A 24,022-nucleotide genomic window follows, 5' to 3' on the forward strand; every position below is an offset into this window, starting at 1 on the left:
TACCAGGCAGCCCAGACCACTTCCATCAAAGTTGAGCTTAATGACTCCCGAAGGGGGGGGGGGGGGGGGGAACAAACCAGTTAATCCTGAGGGGGACCTCGACGAGGGTTGCAAACTCCTTCCTGGTATGAAGCCAAGAGGAGACGAGGTTGATAGTGTTGTTGACAGTGTCATCAACGCTGCTAGATTTGCCATTGAAGCACCTGCAATTTCTCTCCAGCCAAATACACCGAGGGACATGGGCTAGGCAGGAGGAGATGAGGAGCTTGCCAAGCTGGGGGAGGGAGGTCCCTGGTGCAAGTCGAGTAGTGCCAATGAGGTCATGGTGATTTGGATATTGTAAGGACTATGGGCACTACCTTTCTCCACACTGGTATGATATTGTCGACTTTGGGCCTAAACCCTCATGGATTTGCTCTTGGGTTTTACCCCAAAAGGCCTCATTCCAATGGAGATAGTGTCCACACTTATATATCCATGATCCTCCCCACTTCTAGCCAATGTGGGACTTTGGTCATATACCCAAAAATCCTCCCCTCGAAAGGACCACCGAGCCTCCCCTCAAACAATCATCCATCCGTCCACTCTCTACCAACCCAGATTCTCCGCTCCAATGCGTTAGAAGCACATGCCTTATATGGAGTACTACCTGTCTCGAGAGCTTGCTCTATCCAGATCAACTCCTCTTCACCGTGTTGGGACCAGGACACGTCCATGAAGAATCCAGAGCACACCACCTGTCCAATAGAGCTCATCCACGGATCCCATCGCGATCTAATTGAGGCCCCCCACCTTTGTTCGGCATTCAGAGGATTCATCCACCATGACTAACTCCGGGGCATAGGCTCTGATACCATTTGTAAGGATTGTGGACACTACTTTTTTTCCCATTGGTATGATATTGTCCACTTTGGGCCTAAGCCCTCATGGATTTGCTCTGGGGTTTTACCCCAAAAGGCCTCATTCCAATGGAGATAGTGTCCACACTTATATATCCATGATCCTCCCCACTTCTAGCCAATGTGGGACTTTGGTCGTATACCCAACAAATACCAATGCGATAGAAGATAGCCATCCAAACCTGCCAAGCGTAGTCACAATGGAGGAGGAGATGATCAACAGATTCATCCACCGAGTTGCATAGGGGGCATAGGGGGGATAGGTTGCAAGGATTGAAATTTCCTCTCCTGCGCAAGTTATTCGTGGTTAGGATCTTTTTCCGAATTGCAGTCCAAATGAAGAAGCGGATTTTGGGAGAAGCCAATAATTTCTAGGCAATGGCCGCATCATGGTCAACACCAGAATGGGTCCATCCACCCAAGAGATAAGCTACCGAGGAAACAGAAAAGTCACCATTCTCAGCTGGAAGCTAGATCAATCTATCAGGTAAGTGCAGCCTGATTTTGGTGGAGTTGAGGTCAGCCAAAATGCGGCAAAGGTCAGCAGCTTCAGTGTCGTTGAGACCATGCCTAAGGTGGAGATGCCAGGAATTGGAGCTTCGGGCATCAGAAACAAGCGCATCATATCGAAGAGTGATAGAGAAGAGATGATTGTAGGCTTCCATGACTGGTTTTCCCCCACACCACCAGTCCTGCCAAAATCTAACATTACTCCCATTGCCAACAAAGAAGCGAAATGCCGATTCAAAGATCAGAAGGAGAGTCGGGAGAGATCTCCAAATGGTGGACAGCCTATGCCGGGCACCCTCTTTGAGCTACCAATGGCTGCGCCAACAGAGCTTTGAGGCAACCATGGGGGGGAAGCCCAAGTCCTTGGCTGGATAGAGTATGGTAGAGAAGTACTCAACAATGATGTTAAATAATAGAGGGAGAGGGGGTCGCCCTATTGGATGCCATGAGAGCCCTTGAAGAAGTTGCAGGTGGAGCCATTTACAAGGATGGAGTAAGAAGCAAACGATATGTAGTTGTTGATCTAGGATCTCCATTTTGGGCCAAATCCCATTTTTCCAAGGAGGGAGTCAATCAGGTTCCAAATGACCTTGTCAAAGGCCTTCTCGAAGTCGAGTTTGAGAGCAAATCGGGGCAAGTTGGATCGCTTGAAGTGGTCGATGAGCTCGTTGGCTGCCACTGTAGAGTCAAGGATGTTTCCTCCTTTGATGAAAGCACATTAGCTATGCCGGATTACCAAGGGTAGGAGAACTTGAGGCTATGGGCAAGGAGGCGAACAATAATTATGTACGTGCTGGTAACGAGACTGATAGGCCGGAAATCAGTTGGCTGCTCCCCATTGGTCTTTTGGGGAATCGGTGTGATGAATGAAGCCCCGATATTCTGCTCTATTGGGGAGAAAAAATGTCACTTGGTAAAATGGGAAGAGGTCTGTAAGCCAAAATCTCATGGCACACTGGGTACCCGAGACACTGCCACTGCAAATTCTGCTCTTCTCCTTAAATGGAATTGGAAATTCAATCTTTTTCATAATCTAATTTGGAGAGCCCTAGTTGCTACAAAAGCCAACAAGGTCTTGGGATGGTGGACCGAGGGGGTAAGATACAACCGTTTGTCGCCAACTTGGAAAAAAATATCCTTGCTACTGCCAGATTTTAAGAAAGATGTTAAGTGCTACATTGGCAATGAAACCACCACAAAATTTTGGTCCGATTGGTGGACTGGCCAATCCAGCCTCAACATTAACTAAGAGTCTATCTATGTCCTGGCTAGAAATATTGATGCCTCTATCTCAGATCGCTGGTCTAAAACAGGGGGCTGGTTTGAACCTCCGGAGAGACCTCTCGAACTCTGAAGTCATCCTGGCATCCAATCTCCTTTCGAATATCTCCACAGCCAAACCCAAATTCAATCCTAATACTCTGATCTGGACACATTGTACAAAAGGCACTTTTTCAACTGCTTCAGCCTACAATTTCCTCAGTAACCCCACATCAAATCAGCCAAACCACCCAAACAGCCTCCGTCTGGAACCTCCTTGCCCCGCCTCGTGCAAAATTCTTTATCTGGAGAGTCTGTAAAAATAAAATCCTCACATCAGACTCCCTAATCTAATGGGGAACCCCCATCCCCAATCCTTTTTGCCCTTTTTGCCAAATTACCCTAGAAACGGCCAATCACACACTTTTATCTTGCCACTATGCCCATTTTGTTTGGACCAACCTTTTAAATAAAATTGGGTTTCAATATTGCGCTGCACAAAATCTCCCTTCCACTATCCTCTCAATCATTGGTGCTAGTCTCCCAAAGCTAGGAAAAATGCTTCTCTCATGCTGCATTGGGCACATTATATGTGGTTTATGGAAAGAAAGAAACAGGAGAAAATTCAAATTTAAAACTTCTTCCACTGAAATGTTGTCTGATAACATTATGGGCCAAGTTTCTATATGGCTCCTGACCCGAAAAGAATTCAAAAACCTCAGCAGCTCTAACCTCAAAGGAAATTGGCAGCTAGTCGTTGGGTTGTCTCAGCCTTCCCGCCCACTGATCATGGCTACCTAGGCCCCTCCACCAACGGGCCATTTCAAGTTAAACTTTGATGGTAGCACACTGGGTTGCCTAGGCCCTTTTGGTTATGGAGGGGTCATTCACGATGCAAATGGTTATCTCCTTTTCTCCTTCGCGAGCCGTCTTGGCATCTCCGACTCCACAACTTCAAAACTCTCTGGATTGCTGAACGGAATCAAAGTATTCACTAGCAGGCTCGCAGGGCCCCTCTGCATCGAAGGGGACTCAAAGACTGTCATTTGCTGGTGTGCAAAATCTATCAAACCTTCGTGGCGTCATTGGGATATGTATTTAGAAATATGTAATTTAATTTCTTCTTTAAATTGTAATTAGAAGCACATTCCTCGCTCTGCCAATCATTTGGCAGACATTCAGGCTAAGACGGGTATTTCATTCAAATACCTTGTTGTGGAGGAAGGCCCTCCTAGCTAGGTTTGTTTGTTTCTTTTCCCTCTCTTTTATAGTATATACACCTCATTTAAAAAAAAAATGAAGCCCCAATATTCCTATAAGATATGCCATTGCGGTAGAATTCCCGAGCCATGGAAATGACATCTTCACGGATGATAGGTCAGCACCTCCTATAAAACTCCCCATTGTATCCACCTGGGCCTGGGGCACCATCACAAGGGAAGCTGAGAGTGGCGCTCAATTTTGATTTCTGAGAAAGGCAGCTCAATAAAGGCAGCAGTAGTCGGTGAAATTTTAGCCATTCTGATATTCTGAACTCTAGTGTGATTCTGGCAGTCCTTAGTGTACAAGTCTGAAAGAAGTTCACCAATGCATTAGTAACGGAGGGCTGATCCAAAGTTACCTCATTGCCAACAGATGGCAAAGTAATTCGGTTGGCTCTCCATCTTGTCAAGGCGACAACATGAAAAAACTGTGTTCGCAAAGCCTTAAGTCGGCCACTTGAATCGGGCACGTTGCTTCCAATGAGTTTGGTCACAAAGAGCAAAGGATTGGAGCTGGTTTTGAATGGAAATGCAATTAAAGAATTTAGTGGGGGTAAGACACCTATGCTCTTCAATAGTATCCAGGTCGTCAAGTTGATGGAGGATGGAGGCACGAGCAATAGCATTGGCAAATCACCGACCTGAGGACCAGCTCTTCAAGTGGCTTTTGAGAAGCTTAAGTTTCAAAGGAAGCATCCAGCCAACCGGGCCATGCACTGTGAAGCTACACTATCCATCAAAGAAGATTGCATCAAATTCTTCTTCATTTAGCCAGGTATTATCAAATCTAAAGAGGGAAGGCTCCCAACGCCCAAAGTGGGTGTCAAGGAGGGTGGGCTAGTGGTCGAAGGTCGCTCGATTGAGGACTCTTCTCGTAGCGTTCTCATAGAGCTGAAGCCAGTCGTTGGTGGCAAGAAACCTGTCCAATTTGGACGGGATGAGAGGTCGTTGACTGTTCGACCAGGTAAAGGATTTTTCGGATAATGTGGTTTCTTCTAGTTCGCAGCATCCAATGAAATCGGTAAAGCTCTTCATTGTAGGCGTGATTCGGGTAGCAGGGAGGACTTTTCGCTACAGAACCGATTGACGTTGAAGTATCCCGCAAGGAGGGGAAGGGAGCAGAGCTGATTGAGGTCGAGAAGTTCATCCTAGAATGTCTGGAGGTCACGGTACCTAGTAGGACCATAGACCCCCACAAGGCCCCGAGTGGCAAGAATTTTTATCCACTCTCTAAACAAAAGATAGTGATTCATTGGCAAGTGTAACATGCTTAACTAGAGAAGAGTCCCTCAAAATCAGTAAATAAAGACGACATACTTGACATATGAGTAGAAACTCCTAAGTCAATTACCTAAGAAGACACTGAACGCACAAGTAAGGTGTTCACCTAAGCTAGCAAGGGTAGTTGTAGGAAGTTGAGGCTGAGCAACAAATGCTGACGAGGAAGGAGCTAAAATAGAGACAAATGAGCAATTTACTCAACAAGTTGCTACAAGTCATCTGGGGCTCCTATTAAAATGCCAACCATGTGTCAGGCCAAGGGCCCAATGTTGTCATGAACCAATGAGTTTGCCCAAATGGGCTTGCCAAACTTAATCCAACATTTATTAGAGAAATGATTAGTGTGTCCATAGCGAACACACTTTTTTTTACATTTACCATCACTTCGGCCTCGTCCTCTACCAAAACCATCTCTGCCTCTACCTCAAACATTTCCACCACGGCCTCTAATAGACTCTAACTAACAAAAAGAATTAAATGCAGATGCATTAATACTTCAATTATCTTTGTTTCCTTTAGAAATAAAGGCAATCTCTGTTTGCATAACTGTTCAAGAGCGCACCCATCAATATTGAGCTTGAAGAGGCCAATCGGGGAGGGAGGGGGATGGGGGGACCCTTGCAACCATCCGAAGGGATAGGGTGGAAGTAGAAATCTCAATAATCACCTTGCAGTTGGTGCGGAGGGGGGCACAAGAAAGGCACTAAAATCCCTTCGTAGAGTGCATCTAGGCGGAAATGAGACCCGTGGTAGTACAAGAGACATCCGTAGCCGTGAGATAGGTGTGTTCAAATCTCCTAGCATTCCTCTCCTTCCAGAGGCACCAAGGGATGTGTGCCACACAAGCAAAAAATAGGAGTTTGCCCAATTTGGAAAGGCGCGTCCCAAAGGGAAAGAGACACATAGTGCACAAGTCCTAAGGAATACAAAACTGGAGTCCCAAGTTGCAGAGTAGCGACGACCATACTTGCCAGGCGAAGAAGCAACATAGGAGTAAGTGACAAATAGATTCCTCCTCAGTCCCGCAAAAAGAACAAAGAGGATCCGGCGATGAGTTGTTGTGTTGAAGTAGATAATCATCTATGAGGATCCAGTTGCGGCATGTACTTCAAAGGAAGAATCTAACACGGAACAAGGGGGGGGAGGGAGGGGGGATGAGGCGCCAGGCTGTTGCAGCTGAATGAGCAGTAGGGGTTCTGGTCCAACCCATGAGATTCCAATAGATTGAAGAGACTGAAAAATAGCCATTGTCATCGAGGTGCCAAATTATTCGGTTAGTCACATGGGTCCAGATGGTGATGGCAACAAGATCATCGATCAAGTTGTAAATGGCAATGGCCTCCTCATCAAAGAGATTACGTCTCAGGGGGAAATCCCAAGAACCATTAACCAAAGCATCTACAACATACAGGTTGTGGCATGTAGAAGCTAAAGAAGTGGGGGGAAGGAGGAGGCAAGAGACCCAGCTCCTGCCCACCAATCAGTCCAAAAATTGAGACTTGATCGGTTTCTGTTAAGGAATAGTCCCACATAAATTAGTGAGTACAAAGATCTTGAGTTTATTAGTTGGGCAAGAGGTTTCCTAAGTTGGCTACTCATTTTGGGATAGGGCCTTGAACCCAACTTAACATGGTATCAGAGCAGGTACTCATATGTGGGCCTACACCTAAAAACTATTTACTTGTAGAGACACAAAAGAGGGCCTACACCTAAAACTATTCACTTGTAGAGCCACAAAAGAGGGTCTACACATAAAACTGCCTACTCCTAAATTATCCACTTGTAGAGCCACAAAAGATGGTCTACACATGAGGGGGAGTGTTAAGGAATAGTCCCACATAGATTAGTGAGTACAAAGATCTTGCGTTTATTAGTTGGGAAAGAGGTTTCCTAAGCTAACTAGTCATTTTGGGATAGGGCCTTGGACCCAATTTAACAGTTTCCAACAAAAAACCTGACGATCCCAGGAGCAGATGATGAAATGCTCTCCAAAGAGGAGAGAGATTACGCCTGTTGCCATCAAGAATCCACTTAGCCCCAATAAGACGAAGCTTCGAGGCCACCATCAGTTTCCAGAAAGTCACAGAGCTAGAATTGAGTTTCCAAAACCACTTGAGGAAGAGAGCATCTCCCATATCCTTAGTGCATCTAATTCCCATACCACCCATAGCCTTCGACATACAAACATCGTCCTAACTTACTAGATGATAATAAAACTCATTGCTAGTTTCGCGCCATAAGAAACGCCTTTTGATCATGTCAATACGTCGGTAAATAGAGTTGGCTACATTCTAGGAAGGAGATTGCTTCTCTATCGGGTGTCTCCCTTCGGGAAAATTGGGGTTTGATCGGGCACATGGCGGGCCACTATAGGAATCCGGTTATGGCCACTTGGGATCCTCCCCCTTACGACTGCACCAAACTCAATTTTGATGGCAGTGCTTTAGGCTGTTCTGGGCCGACTGGAGCTGGTGGTGTTTTCAAAGACAACAGTGGAGACCCTATTCTATCCTATGCAGGGCCGGTGGGTATTGCTGGTTCAAATACTGTTGAAGTGAGTGCTCTTCTATTCGGCCTCCAAATCTTTAAAGAGAGGCTTCATGGCAAGCTAATTATCGAAGGCAACTCAAAGACTGTCATCAACTGGTGTTCAAAAGATAGCTCCCCTCCTAGGTGTCACTAGCCAATCACTGATTGTATTGCTGACATTGTGTCATCCATTCATTGTAATTGGAACCTCGTTCCTAGATCAGCCAATTCTTTGGCTGATAAATTGGCAAAATTTGGAACCTCCCAACAATCTCTCATTGTTTGGAAAGGCTTCCCCTCTTGTAATCTGCTCGTTTGGGCTCTCATAATAAAATAAAAAATCATTTCATAAAAATAAAATAAAATACAGCATCATTTAAAAAAAAAATACATCGGCAAATAGGGACAGGGCAATTCTTTCCTTTGTAGATCATTGTTATAATCAGTGACAATACTTTCCCCTCGCTTAAGACTAAAGAGTCTAGCACGTTAGCTCATAGACACGAGACAAATTGCTTTCTTGTGCATATAATAATTGCAAGGACACTGAAGGGCAGACAGTTCGCCCCTTTTTTTGACGGATTAATCTTATGGCCATACCTGTTGTAGGTGCTGGTCTTATTGAGCTCCCCTTTTCTAGCAGAGAAATTGCGAAAGCTACAATGGGGCTCCCTCTGGATCATGCTCTAGGCCCGGACAATTTCAATGGTGAATTCTACCGGCACTGTTGGCCACTCATCGGTGAAGACATAGCTCGCATGGCCCACTCGTTCTACCACAAGGGCATTGCTTTCAAGAGTATTGGGGCTTCATTCATCACCCTTATACCCAAAAAAGTCAGGGCTGAGCTTCCTTCAGAATTCAGGCCTATCAGTCTCACCACCAGCACCAATAAAATCATTGTGCGTCTTCTTGCCCATCATCTCAGAGCGGTTCTTCCGATTGCAATTCACCAAGGGCAGAATGCCTTCACCAAAGGGAGGAACATCCTTGATTCCGCCATGGGCTGTCATGAGCTTTTGCACCACTTCAAGACCTTGAAGCTCCCCAGATTTGTTCTCAAGCTAGATTTTGAGAAGACATTCAACAAAGTCAATTGGAAGCTTCTTGATATTCTTTTTTGGATAGAATAGATTTTGGTGTTAAGTGGAGATTCTGGATTCAAAGTTGCATCTCCTGGGCCAGCTACTCGGTGCTTCTAAATGGTACAGTGTGTGGATTTTTTAAAGGCACTCGGGGCATTTATCAAGGGGACCCCCTGTCCCCTTTGCTTTTTAATGTGGTGGCGGAATATCTCTCTTCTCTGATTTATTCCTCCAAGGATTTGGGGTGGCTTCTACCCACAACGGATATTGCGGATTTTGACATACCAATTCTTCAGTTTGCAGATGACACTATTTGCTTCGGAGTGGGCACCATGGATCATATCAAGAAGTTGAGGGTTGTTCTTGGTCTATTCGAGTTGGCTTCAGGTCAAAAAATCAATTGGAGGAAAACCACTCTATTGGGATATTATATAGATGGAGTTGAGCTCAAAGGTATGGCTGATTTCTTGGGATGCTCTCTGGAGAGTAAGCTTGCTACATATTTGGGCCTCCCCCTCTTTGATTCTCGCCCCACAAGTGGGCTTTGTCCCCCCTTATTGAGAAATTTGAGAAGCGTCTTGCAACTTGGTGCGACAAGCTCCTATCCATAGCGCGCAGACTTACTCTACTAAAGTCTTGCTTGGCTGGCTTGCCAAATTATCTCCAATCTTTTATTAAGTGTCCAGCCGATGTGTGCTCAAAGATAGATGCTATTCGTTGTCGCTTCCTATGGAGAGGATCGGAAGACACATTCCGATATCATTTGGTCAATTGGAAAGAAATCTATATGCCTCATAATAGAGGTGAGTTAGGCATTCAGCCCACAAAGGATATGAATAATGCCCTCCTGCTTAAGTGGATTTGGATCCTCAATGCCAACCATAGAAATTTGTGGAGAAATATAGTGTGCTACTATCTTCAGATTCCAGGGCACTGGTGGAGAGAGGGAGGCACGCCTCGCCGTCTTTCCCCGATTTGGAAATCCGCTTCTAAGTTGCTTCCAGCCTTCAAGGCCGCGACCTCCTTCTACCCAAGAAACAGGAGGACTCTTTTATTCTAGACCGACGGGTGGCGCGGCCCACGCGCTCTATGAGGTATACCCAAGACTATATAGGATTGCTATGGACCTTTCATTCTCAGTAGCCAAATCTTGGAGTAATCATTCTTGGAGTCTTCTCTTCTGTCGGAGCTTGAATGATGATGAAGTTGTTGCCTTCTGCTTGCTTCTTTCCAATCTCAGTGGTACCATCCTCCGGAAGAGTGTGAGATAAGTTGATTTGGAAGCCTAGTATCAATGGAACATTCACAGTGGCTATAGCCTATTCCCACATCAGGAAAGTTGTCCTCAGTCAATTAGAGCACAAAGCAAACCTTGCTTGGAGACTTTCATTGCCTAACAAAGTTAAATTCTTTATTTGGACAGTCATCAGAGAGCAAATCCTCACGGCGGACAATCTCCATAGAAGAGGCTTCACCGCCCGGATGCAACCTGCCCCTTATGTGGCATTTGTGAGGAGTCAGTACAACATATCCTTCTGCATTGTGGCTTCCTCGTGCACAAAATGGAATTCAAATGCACGTGGAGGAAGGAAAGTAATATAGTTGCATATCCTAGGCATCATTACCAATTCTCATAAATGACCCAGTGAAAGAATTTTTAAAAGGCTCCTGTGGCCTTGCAAAGATCCCTTCTTCCCACTATTGCTTAACATAATATAAGAAGTTCTTTGCTCTTTATTCTCGGTGGGATAGCACCATAATTGGTTTTCCCCCTTGATGTTCATCTGTAAATAACTGTTCACCAATTTGTAGATGTAACCTGCTATAGTAAAGGCTCAAATGAGCAGATTATCAATACCAAGGCACTTCTCAACGTCAATGAAGACATGTTAGAGCAAATGTGGAATTATTGAAGTAAATATTAATCAATCAAAGATTACATGAGACGCAGAAGATCTTAAATTGTTTTGTAACTGATCTACCCTCCTCATACTTAGGACTTCCCAAATTTATTGACAGGCCAAGTAGTCAGCTACGAAACCCAATTATTGAAAGATTTGAAAGAAGATAAGCAGCATGGAAGGGGAGATTGCTCTCTATTCTGGGACAACAACTGTAAAAAGGACATCTTTAGTCATCTCCCAAGACTATTTCCTTAATATTAATCCCTTTCTTGCAAGAGCCATCTGGAAGTTGGAAGCTTTGCACCAACATTCTCTGTGGTAGGGAGCCACTGACAAATTCTGATATCCATTAATTAACGGGGAGAAGTTTATCAAAAGAGGGAGGATGGTGGTTTAGGGGTTAAGAGATTAAAGGCAATTAATATCGCCTTCTAAGTATATATAGGGATTTGCATTTGAACAACAAGCATTGTGGAGATAGTTAGTAGCTTCGAGAAAACAGCTAGCTACCCTCAAACATTCCCTTATGCAGAGGAGAGGTTCCAGGATCTGAACAACTATCTATGAGCAGCATGCTATGATCAACACCAAGATCCAAATTAATGTTAAGGATGGGGCAAATGTGAAATTCTGGTCAGGCACACGATTGAGAATTAACCTATTTCTTTTGTTTTCCCAAGACTTGACAGACTTGCTCGAGACCAAGACATCATTGAGCAGAAGTCTTGAAGACCTGAAAGGGAACTCAGTTGGCTGGGATTTGAACCTCAAAAGGGCTCTAATGATGCTGAAGTTGAAGAGATAACTCAATTTCTCAAATTACTAAATATAGCCAATACATCTCATGAGGAAATAGACAAGCCTATATGGTCCAGCATCAAGTATGAGTTTGAAAGACTTTCGACCATGGTTTTTCGACCCAGCGAGTCGACCTGGATTTTTATGGGAGCAGGTCAGGTGATGGGTTGGACTTGCTCCTTCTGTTTTGAGTGAGTCTCAAGCCGACCCAACGCAGCCCACCCAACCCAAGTTAGGTCCCCATTCATGGTAACAAAACCCTGCTCCATACTCATAAGGCATCCTAACTTTGGCCAGTCATGTTGTTGTGAAGCTTGTCCCAATTAGCCGGTGCAAGCCCAATTATGAATTTTTTCTACGGCTTTCTACATATGCTCCATGTCTCAGGTTGATTTGACTAAGAATGGAGCAGAAGTGATGGAGGGCAAATTTCTCATAACTTCGTCGTTTCTATGTGTACTCCAGGTCTGAGTCTGCTTGCCTGGGCCAGAGAGTTGGTTGTTAATGGATGGACGGTTCCACATTGGTTATGGTTCAGAGGGACTTGAGCTGGCAAAAAACCTCCTAAATTCAGCTAGTAACTTTTGGGAAAAAATCCACCTAATTCAGTAGTCTCAAAATCCTGTAGCCTCGTCATTAGCCTGAGAGCAAGTGTTAGAACCAGAATGCAGCTTCTGCTGACCAGAGCAGAAAAAAGGTCAAGAGGTATTAATTTCTCTCAGATTTTCATAAAACAGTAAATGAAGAGAAAATAGATATCGGGGTGATATGGTCAGGTACTATCTTCAACCTTCGGGTGCCTGGTGGAGGGAGGATGGTGCTACTCGGCTCATATCCCCGATATGGAAATCAATTCAAAAGTTCCTCCCAATATTCAGAGATGCAACTTCCTTTCACACAGGCAATGAAGGACCCTCCTCTTTTGGTCGGATGAATGGTGTAGTCCCCCGCCCCTTCTCCGAGGATTTCCCGGGACTCTCTAGGGTGATGAGGGACCTCTTTTGCTCAATAGCTGATTCTTGGAGAGATCGCTCATGGAGTCTTACGTTTTGTTGAGGATTAAATGATGAGGAAACTACTGCTTTTTGCTCTCCTCTCCAGACTCAGCAGCACTACTATTCGTGAGCATGCAATTGATAAACTGACATGGAAGCCCAGCATTAATGGCCGATTCACAGTTGCATCCGCCTACTCTCACATTAGAAAATAAGATTACAGCATACATGAGCACAAGGCAAACCTGGCATGGAAGCTCTCAGCGCCTAATAAAATCAAATTCTTCGTGTGGACGGCCATCAGGGAACAAATCCTCACCTCTAACAACCTCCATAAAAGACGTTACACTACCCCCGATCGCACTTGTCCCCTTTGTGATGTGTGCGATGAGACAGTCCAACATGTTCTCTTACATTGCGGTTTTTTGTGGCAAGTCTGGATGAAGATATTTCAGAAGATTGGTCTCCAAATGGGGCTACATCAGGACCTTTTTGGCACCTTTGAGATGGTTATGGGGATACGCCTTCCTAAGCTGGGCAAGATAATTCTCTTGGCATGCCTTGCACATGTCCCGTAGTGTACATGGCTAGAGCGAAACAACCAGAGATTCAACTCCAAGGTTAGCAACCCGGATAATATAGCTTCTCAGGCAGTGAGCCTTATCTCAAGCTAGCTACATTCTAGGAAGGAGTTTGCTTCTATATCAGGCATCGCCCTTTGAGAAAATTGGGGTTTGATAGCGCACATGGCGGGCCCCCGTAGGAATCCGGTTATGGCCACCTAGGATCCTCCCCCTTACGACTGCATCAAACTCAATTTTGACAGCAGTGCTTTAGGTTGTCCTGGGCCGGCTGGAGCTGGTGGTGTTTTCAGAGACAGTAGTGGAGACCCTATTCTATCCTATGCAGAGCTGGTGAGTATTGCTGATTCAAATACTGTTGAAGTGAGTACTCTTCTGTTCGGCCTCCAAATCTTTAAAGAGCGGCTCCATGGCAAGCTGATTATTGAAGGCGATTCAAAAACTGTCATCAGCTGGTGTTCAAAAGAAAGCTCCCCTCCTTTGCGCCACTGGCCAATCACTGATTGTATTGCTGACATTGTGTCATCCATTCATTGCAATTGGAACTTCATTCTTAGATCAGCCAATTCTTTGGCAGATAAATTGGCAAAATCCGGAACTTCCCAGCAATCCCTCATTGTTTGGGAAGGTTTCCCCTCGTGTAATCTGCTCGTTTGAGCTCTCATAATAAAATTCAGCATCATTTCAAAAAAAAAAAAAAAAAATAGATATCACACATTATATGGGATAAACATGCATACAGCTTGTAATACAGAAGTCGTTATTGAAGAAGGCAAACGTCGCTGGCTTGGACCCCCAAGTTTTCCTCGCATGGAGCTTGGTAAGAGTCTGTCTTCTATTACAGGGCAGGACCAAAATGCTGAACAAGATGACTTCGCAAATGACAAGAGCTCCTCCTGCAAGTCAGGGAAAAGAAGAAAACATGAAGGGATTTATATGATGTTTGTTGGTTTGTTATAAAGTAACCCTTACAATATCCATTGTGGTTAAATTAAACATTAAAAGGTAAAAAATAAAAAATAAAAACAACTACAAAGCAGATCCAGAAAATGCTGCAGAACTTCATACCAGTAAAACAAGAAAAGATGGTGTAAACTTTTCAAACTGATCAAGGGACACTTGCAAACTTGATTGATCAGGTTTACAATTAGCACCAGTTTCCACCTTTCCACCATCAGCAGTATAACAGGCGACTCTATCCCTTTCAATTTGAAGCTCATGAACAAGGTTTAATATAAGAATTAAAAACTTAAGGGGAACTGAGTCCGCAGTACTGCTCTGTGTGCAGAAGTTGAAACCGAAGTGCTGGATAAACTGTAAATGTAAGTGTCATCCGTCAAGCAAAATGAAGCAAAATAGTTGATCAAAGCGTACTGCTAAGATAAATGATAACAAAATATATTTCTAGAACAAAAAAATATATGAAAGAGTTGGACATGAAAGAAAAAGACCGATATGCAATGAGAGAGCACAAGAAAAGAAATAACAAATGACGAGAGAGTCAGAATGCGCACTTCAATTACTGATTCCACGTGATACTCCTTTTCATTTACAAGAAAAAGCAACCTGGCCCACCTCTGTGCCTCAAATCCCCACATTTCCAAGTCCTCATCATCATAACACATCACAGCATCAGAGACACAATCATTCTTTACAAATCTGCCGGGGAAATCATGAACTATCTCCAGACCCAGCAATTCAACACTAAGTGAATCTGTACTGCAATGTTTGGTTTTACTCCTAGCAACCCACTGCTTAACTTTTCTTCTCAAGGGACCTAACACAAATAGTACAAAAAAAAGGATGAAGACATACACAAAGCTACAGCATAGTAAATTAACTGGATTTGAATTCAAAAGAGCCATATTTAAGAAGTTAGAAGGAAGATGTTTAGTGTTTGTTTTTCTTTTTAAATTTCAAAACCAAAAAATCATTCCTCACTGGTTTGTAATGCTGACAGACAGTCCATGACTTACGAGAAGAGAAAGTATCAGTTTTCATGACAAGCAAACACATAGCAATAAACCCTGTTTCCCTAAGTGCCTGTAGAAATTTTACCTCCATAATCAGTAAATTCACGTGGCAGAGCAGAAACAAAATGCAAAAGACCATCAACCTTCACATCTAATACGCAAGTTACAGAAGCAGCAGCCTCCACAACCTGCTCACAAACTGAAAATAATGACACTGATCAAAAAAATTTGCCAAGAGAAAGACCTAAACTCCACCATGAAACTGGATATTAAAATTACAAAGACTAATAAGCTCGTAATGAGAGACCTAGGAGACGATAATTTGGATTAAAATGATGTTTGCATCTCTCAACAATAATCCTCAGTGCATCCAACAAATCTGAGCTATCATTGTGCAGATGAACTTGGTTCGATTTTGGTGATGAACAATTTTCCACGCACTGTGATTCAATTTCATAGTGAATGTCACTTCCTCCAGAAGCAGAAGCAATGCAAACAGCAAGGGTCATCAGTCCAACTCTTCCAAAGGATTCCTGCTTAGCAAGTGAAGCCAATCTGCAGAGAAATCCTAGTCGTTCTCTGTAACCACCATGAAATGAGTGGCAAGGTTAATTTTAGCTGCGAATATCTTTTTATGATGAAAGAATTTTCACCAAATTTATGACTAATAACAGAACATAGAGGAAATATAAAGAACATTAGAGGTACCATCATCTATTCCATTTTTTTTTTTTTTTTTTTTTTTTTTGAGTACTGATTACACAAGCACACCACACCCAAACCCCTTAGCAAGACTTGAACCTAATACCTCATAAAGTCATACTCTAAACCCTCCATGTGGCCACTGAGCCAAAAGGCTCAATCTACATCAGCAGCCAAAAGACTTGAACCTAATATTTCTTGACAATCTAAAAATAAAAGTTCTAAGAGAAACAAACATGTGTAAGATCTGAAATATCATAAATTTTCAGAATTATGTTTTGTAGTAACTGGGTAATTGCATGGCCTTCTCAAACATACCTGAAAATAAACCAGAAATCTTTAGCCTAATTAACAAAATAAAGAGTGATCCATTAACAACATGTACAATGCCGGAAGCAATTTTTGTCAGATTTAAGTTTCATTAGCCTGCAAGTGTCACACCATGGCTTCAGGCCTGATTATCCCAACTTGTTATGTCACCCATCTGCTGTCTGCTGTCTTCCCTTCTTATTCAGAATCCTCCTTTGGAGATGCATGAACACAGAGACAGGCTTTTCTACACCATTGTAAGAACTAAAACTCCAAACCCCCTGATACTTCACTTGAACTTGATAATCTCTCCACCATTAACACAAAATTCTCTCTTTTAATGTCATTTTAGAAGCTTCTGAAGTTTGTCATTAAAATACTACAAAAAGCCACCTGAGAATCGGGGGAGGGACTTCCTCTCCTATTGGAGAGAGGAAGGGGAAGACCAGTTAGGCTGACCAAACCTGCTTGCATAGGTGGTTAAACTGCACATACCAGCTGTTTATTTCCCTTCCCCAGGTCATTCAATTTCACACCAGGAGAAGAGCAGGTCGAGATAAACCCGGTTCAACCAGCCAGTCTGGCCTGACTGTTATAACAATTATGAAAGAAGGCTTCCTCTTGAAACTTAACTATTTCCTCTTCTTTCCAAAAAGATGCTTACTGTCTCCAATCATTTAGAAGGGAATATTTTGCAACAGTATAAGTGGCTGGAACCTTCTAGATCTTTCAGTTCTTGGATAGTGTTGCTAAATTTTTACCACAAACTGTGGTCACATTAAATATGAAGATCATGTTGTTCCTCTAAATTACGACAAAAATTTCATTTTCAAGCTTGTTATAATCAATTTGAAACTCTTGCTGACAAAAATTGCTCTTTCAAAAAGCTGGGTGTCAACTAGTTCCATACCCAATCAAACTTTTGAAGTTCTACCTGCACAGAACCTAAGTCTTTGGCACCAGAGACTAGTGGTAGAATAGATGGATCTTGACATTATTCGTGTTGATGATTCAGTGGACCCCAATCAGATTGTAATTTGAGAACTGTGACCTAAAGTACTCTTATTTAGAGAGAATTACGGGATTGTGTTCATGAACTGCAACATTTGTTTATTTCTTATGGAGCTTGAATGACTGTAAAGCAAGAGACAGTGAAGATTTTATTTCAAAGCAAAGCAAGAGAATACATCAAGAGAGACCTCCCCTAACAACAAGAAATTGAAAGGAAGGATTTAGCACACAAATCAGCAGCCAAATTGGCTGATCTAAGTACATGAGACTAAGTACAAGTTATAGTGGAAACAATATCCATAATATCAAGGAAAAGTTGTCAGTGAAGCCACGGGGGGAAGGAGCAAGTGGAGCACCATCCGATGATGACTTTGGAGTCTCCTTCCACAATAAGCGGACCTCTGAAACAATCCTAAAATATGCAAAGGCTGTGGAGGATCCCAGAGAGCTCAGTAGTAGTCAAGTCCACAATGCCAAGAGGACCAGAATAAGAAATAATAGCTGAGCCTTCGGGGTCAAAAATCACCCCACCAAAGCCAGCTGAACTCGGGTTCCCAAAGACGTTACTATCAAAGTTAAGTTTATAATAACCGGTGGGAAGAGGCGCCCAAACAACAACCCGACAAGGTGCAGAGGGAACAAACATCTGAGCAATAATCTTCCAGTCGGTGCGGGTAGAGACACAAGAGAGGCAAGCAAATTCTATCCGAGTATGGATCCAGGTAGAGATGAAGCCCGTAGCAGTGCAAATCACCTCAGCAGCAGAGTGAGAAGCACAGCCAAACCGTCTGGAGTTTCTCTCCTTTTAGAGAGGCACCACGGGATGTAAGCAATGCATGTAGCTAACAGGAGCTTGCCAAGGCTGGGGAGGCAAACCCTAGAGGAGGAGTGGCACATGGTGCTCAGATCGTGTGTGTGTGGGGGGGGGGGGGGGGGGGGGGGGGGGGGGGGAGGGGGGAGGAGAAAGCACAGTGAGGGAGAAGGTGGCTAATAGTCTCAGGTTCCATCCCGCAGAAGGAGTAGAGAGGATCAGGTGCAGTGTTGCCACGCCTAATAAGGTTGTCAACAATGAGGATCCTGTTGCGACAGGCACTCTAGAGGAAAATTTTCACCTTGGGAGAAGCCAATAGGCGCCAAGCAATGGCGGTCGATTGAGGAGCAGGAGGCCGGGTCCAGCCCATAAGATGGCGATAGACTGAGGAGATCAAGAAATGCCCGTTGTCGTCAAGAAGCCAAATCAACCGTCTAGGGACGGACCTTAACACTACTAAGACAATCAATCAGACCACAAACATACAAGTTTTCTAGATGGTGGACAGAAGGAGGAAGGTATAACAGATTATCTCCTGTCCAGAAAAAGATAGCAAGTTTGTTACCTGTTTTCAAAAACGCTGTCAAGTGTTACATTGAATCTGGCAGTAGGACAAGATTTTGGACAGATTGGTGGGTAGGCCCGGCTAGTTTAAATTCTAGCTATGGTCAACTTTTTTCTCTTGCCAGAAACAAGGAGGCAAATATTTCAATGGTTGGGCAGAATTCTAGTGAGTGGAATTTAAACCTCCACAGAGCGTTAACAGAAGCAGAAACCCTAGAAGCCGCTGAACCCATCACGAAATTATCTTCAATTCGTATCAGAAATGCTCCAGACACCCTGATATGGACTCCATGTCCCAAAGGTACGTTTTCTACTTCAACTGCCTATAACTCTCTTCTCTCTCCCCCCGCTGCTCAATCCTGTCACCCATCTGCTATTGCGTGGTCCTTACACGTGCCTCCAAGAGCAAAAAAAAATTATCTGGACAGCATGCCAAAACAAAATTTTGACCTCTAATTCGCTAATGCACCGGGGAACGCATGTTTTGGATCCCCTGTGCCCGTTTTGCCAGACCTTTACTGAAACTACAGACCATATATGACTGCATTGTAATTATGCTCACTCTGTTTGGACTACACTCATCAGCAAAATTGGTCTACAATATTGCTGATGAGTGGAGTGGTGGTCACTCCGTATATTAAATTTACTGATCAGTTTGGTAATGTTTTTTACTAAGGCCTTGGGAAAGCAAGAGTTTGAGAATTGTTATAACAAGTCAAGGTTTCTTGATATATATGCTTCAATTTGAGGAGTGTTGAATTATACGAATTTTGGTCTTTTTACACTTATCAAACTGTCCCTCAAGAATAGCAGTAAGTTGATCTTTGTATAGGAGTTATAAGTTTCCAGTTTTGTTTTATTATGAGATGTAATTTTTCGTGTAGAAAGATATTTATGTACTATTAACTTATTTTCACTTAATTAAGTATTTAATAGAAGAGATGTCGATTTCTAACCTCTCAACCAGTGCTGGAAATTGTCACTCTTCTCCTCTCTCATGCTCTCTTCTCTCTCTCTTCTTTCTCTTTCTTCTTAATTTTTCACTTTTACATTACAAAAGAAGCTTATCGTTTTTTTTAAATGATGCTGATTTTTATTAAGGCAAAAGCTCAAGAAAGCATATTACAAAGGAGGACAGCCTTCCCAAACAATGAGAGATTACTAGGAAGTTTCGAATTTTGCCAATTTATCAGCCAAAGAGTTGGCTGATCTAGGAATGAGATTTCAATTACAATGAGTAGAAGATACAATGTCAGCAATACTATCAGTGATGGGCCAGTGGCGCCAAGGGGGGAAGTTGTCTTTTGAACACCAACTAATAACCATCTTTAAGTCGCTTTCAATGATTAACTTGCCATGGAGACGATCCCTGAAGATTTGGAGGCCGAACAGCAGAGCACTAACTTCAGCAGTATTAGAATCGGCAATGCCCACCGGACCAGCATAAGAAAGAATAGGGTCTCCATTGTGACCTCTAAACACACCACCTGTTCCTGCTTGTCCAGGACATCCAATAGCACTATCATCAAAATTCAGTTTTATGTAGTCGCAAGGGGGAGGATCCCAGATAGCCATACTCGGAGCTCTGCTAGGGCCAAACATATGAGCGATCAAAGAAGAAACTTACGTTAACAATTACTTCAACTAGAACTCTTCTTTTCATTCTTCCCTTTCATTCTAGTCCATGAATGAGAAGGGTCTTCACAATGTCACAATTTTAGACGCACAAAGAATAGGGGAACTTCAACAATGGCATGAATGGAAGTGATATGGCAAAACTTGAAGAAGGGTAATCTAATGACAGAGTAGAATACTAGAGGCTTCATTTACCCAACCCCAGATAGTTGGCATAGAGATCTGAAGAAGATGATTCCAAGGATAACTATGCCTGCACTCTGTCATGGCTTCTAGAAAGATTAACCTTGAAAAGCATGAAATTAGGAATCAATAAAGAATGCAGAAATAGTGCAACGAATCAGCATACCTTCTAGATAAGTCGCAAGAAAAGTGACGTAGAAATCTGGATGCACCTTTTATTGTTTTAGACAAGTAAACTCCTTTAACACCTACAAAAGAATAATGGAAATTAAGAAGGATCTGTCAAACAGTCCATCACACACCAAAAAAAACTGAACTTTTTTTGAAAAGGATGATGAAAAGAAACAAACTTAGCAATCCAGATTAACAATAAAATGATAAATGGCGAGAAAATATAACAAAATTGCAGCAAGAAAGTTAAAAGGACCTTAAATACACAAGTCTTTAACAAGATATTGGTATATTTTTCTTTTTGTTTTATTGTTGTGCATCCTTATATTCTTTATTCTTTACCCTCCTAGGAAAAGCAACTATATTTAGCACTCAATTTTAATAAGAATAAGTAATAGCAATAGTGAGATTTTTTCAGTAATTTTAAAAGAAGATAACATAAATGAAATTCGGTGAAACTAACAAGACTGTGTGAAGGTTTTTATCCATGCCACAGAATACTTTAAATTATGAAAAGCTTGTCCAACTTGTGTCCACCTCAGTTAGGTATCTGTTTTTTTGTTTTTTTGTTTTTATTTTCCTTGCAAATGGTCTTTGTCTAAGCCAAGATAGTGCAGTCTCAGTTGAGAAAACTGACCAAAGTCTTTATGGTGCACCGCATCATTCAACCCTTGTATGAACGGGCCCAAAATAAAAGTTTCTGGAACCAACTTTGCTCTATTTTGAGGATTTTCCCAGTCAAGGTCCAGAAAGGACTGCATAATCAAACATCTCACTGCAACAAAAAGTCAATTCAAGATGACAAATATGTAAATAATGCTCTGTTTTAATTAAAAGTAGTGTGACCTAGTACCTTGAGGATTTTCATGAGAAAAACCTCGCTCCCACAATATTGGCAACCAGTTGAAAAGACCCTCAAGTGTTTCCATCTGATTCTCAAAAATTCCACCACTGACCAAATTACATGCTGAAGATAGCAACAGAGAGATCTGAAAGTAGTAAGGGCAGCTCATTAGAACCAGCTCAAACAGTGCACAGAGAGCTAACATTGAAATGAATTTTAAATATATAGTACATATTTTTCATTAAAGAACCATAATGATCCTAAACATTTGACTGAATTTTGAGGACACAACAGCAGGTTTGACTGTATCACTGATACAGCTCACATATTGGGCGTGTGGTAACAGATTTTGGAGGAGGCAATACAAGACCCAAGACAGCCAAACTCACACCTTAACCATATATGTAGCTATTTTTTGTCCTGAATTGGGCCAAGGACAGCTCAACATGTTCTATGTCTCATGCGCCTAATATCATGTTTTAAGGGGCCACAATACAAGACACAATAACTAAGACACCCATCCCTGCACAATAGAGTCCGAAGCAACAATATACCTGACTCCTGGAAAATATTCACATACAACATGTCCAAGCTTAATCTAGTGAACATTTGATCAGACTGGCAACCACGTAATATAAAAACAGCAAGCAAAATTTATATTATTGATGAAGAACAGCCTCAAGCAACTGAAGCACCTTTGCCTCAAGGCCTGTGCCGCAACGAAACAAAGACCAATGTCATAGCAAACCAATTAAATTCAACTTTCAGTTAACTTAAAAAACATCTAGAATCAAATTTGGTTAATGTTTATGCTACTAGACAAAAAACAAATTTGATTTTGTAGCCATCTAGATAATAATATTATTTGTGGTATTCGCCCTGCATTTGAATAAATGATATAGGCTCAACTGAAACTAGGCACCTTACAACAAATCGTGGTGACTCAAACTAATTAGTTATGCCAAATGTAGCACACTATGCAATGACAAAAGGTCTAACATAGTTAGGCATCAGTCGGCTTTCAAAAATCATTTTACATAACTGCCACCTTGTTTCAGTCTGAAGTCTTGAGTCAAATTGTTTAACATCAATGCGACTAGACCATAAATTTTTGTTTTGGAGCCTTCCGATAACAATTTCATTTTTTTATGAAATAATGACATCTGGCTCAACTAAAACTAGGCACCTTACAACCGATCATGATGACTTTTTTTTTTTTTTTTTGAAAAAGATGTATATATTAACAGAGAAAATTACAAAGGGGATAGGAGCAAATCTCTAACAACAAACCGATCATGGTGACTCAAACTAACTACTCGATAGTTTATCATGTAACACAAAATTACATCTGCAACAAGATAAAAGACACCAGTCATAAAGCAGCCATAACAGATGCTAGATGTAGCAGACTCTGCAATTACAAAAGCTTTTACAATAGCATCTACTCAAAAATTGAACACAATCAGATCTAGCACTACTTCAGTAAAGGATAGGTGTGATATCCACTTTATAGAAACAAAATACAAGGCCTATACCTGGAGATCCCATGCTGCCTCAACTAAATGAGTCCCAAACTCATCCAGCATCTCATAAAGAAGTACAAATGCCTCCCATTTCTGCCGAGTATTCAAACCCAAATTAGAAGAACTACAAATCTGACCTACACCAAGAGATCTGGCTTCTACTTCAGCCCACTTTCCCCTTTTAGACATGCCACAGATTGCTTGAACCTTCTTATTGTCCACATTGTTTTCAACGATCTCATTTTGACTAGTTTCTCTTTGACCCAGTGATAATTTCAAAATATGTAAAGACTGCTTCCTTACCAACGCATCCTTGTCAATCTACAAAGTGAAAGAACACATACCAAATTAGAGAAACTGAGGAGGCTTTTAATCTATGTAGAGAGATTGAAATGGAAGCAATTGGTTCAGTCTATACCAAGCCCCTCAGTATCTCCTCCCAAAACTCCCTTTCTTCTCTTATGTCAAAGTCTTCTCCACCATTTTTATCACTTTCACCACACTCATCAACATGAAATGATAGACAAAGAGAGAGAAGACTATATGCAGATTGCCGTTCCAGAGGACTGAGAGAGAAGAGGGATCTACAACTCATCCAAATTTTCTTAAAGAAGTAATCCCTGCATAAACAATCCACATTAATGTGAATGAAAAGTTCGCAACACTCATGCCACACATAAATAAAAGCATATTCCTTTTCCTTTGAAGGGAAACTCCAATTTGACTATTCTTATGCATGAAATTCCTCTACAAGCATAAATTTAGCAGATCGTCCCAAGGTTTTTCTTTTTTCAAAACACATGGTCAAAAAATAATATAATGAATCAATAGAAAACATAAGAGTAAAAAAACCAAAGTTGTTTTGCATTTTTTTAAACAGGATATTTTTTAAATGGGGGAGAGTTGTTTATATGTTAAATCTTTCCATTACTGTTAAATATTCAGAACAAATAAGTGGGAGAGAATAGGGATTAGATACTCCTCTCCCTTATTATAACTTAATTAATGGTAAAAATTATAATATTGTCTAAGTTCCTCATAACCACGAGGAATCTAATTTCTATAGGAAAGCACTTTCTTAGAAAGTAAAAAAGAAAAAAAAGAAAATAAACTCAAATTATATCTACAAACACTTTCCCTCAAGTTTGAACGTATAGTTTCAACTCGTTAAAAAAAATCTGCAATGCCCACA

At 42.0% G+C, this 24,022-nt stretch overlaps 1 protein-coding gene across 4 annotated transcripts in view; it reads right to left on the reverse strand.

Annotated features, from left to right (window-relative positions):
* The window catches only part of LOC137948213 (uncharacterized), a 46,101-nt gene that overhangs the window by 13,340 nt on the left and 8,739 nt on the right, over positions 1 to 24,022 (reverse strand). For 3 of the 4 annotated variants that reach the window (XM_068794214.1, XM_068794213.1, XM_068794215.1), the window contains 10 exons: positions 23,249 to 23,450; positions 22,843 to 23,151; positions 21,317 to 21,452; positions 21,101 to 21,238; positions 20,459 to 20,540; positions 15,385 to 15,656; positions 15,163 to 15,276; positions 14,619 to 14,881; positions 14,173 to 14,418; positions 13,845 to 14,000 (listed from right to left, as the gene is read on the reverse strand). In XM_068794214.1, the coding sequence (XP_068650315.1) occupies positions 13,845 to 14,000; positions 14,173 to 14,418; positions 14,619 to 14,881; positions 15,163 to 15,276; positions 15,385 to 15,656; positions 20,459 to 20,540; positions 21,101 to 21,238; positions 21,317 to 21,452; positions 22,843 to 23,151; positions 23,249 to 23,450 (1,918 nt within the window). The remainder of the gene's footprint in view (positions 1 to 13,844; positions 14,001 to 14,172; positions 14,419 to 14,618; positions 14,882 to 15,162; positions 15,277 to 15,384; positions 15,657 to 20,458; positions 20,541 to 21,100; positions 21,239 to 21,316; positions 21,453 to 22,842; positions 23,152 to 23,248; positions 23,451 to 24,022) is intronic. The other variant, XM_068794216.1, reaches the window with a different exon arrangement.

Source organism: Aristolochia californica, unplaced genomic scaffold, assembly GCF_029961685.1.
Source record: "Aristolochia californica isolate CCGP_79_NKW_82.1479 unplaced genomic scaffold, dmAriCali1.0.hap1 SCAF_13, whole genome shotgun sequence".
Lineage (NCBI taxonomy): Eukaryota > Viridiplantae > Streptophyta > Magnoliopsida > Piperales > Aristolochiaceae > Aristolochia > Aristolochia californica.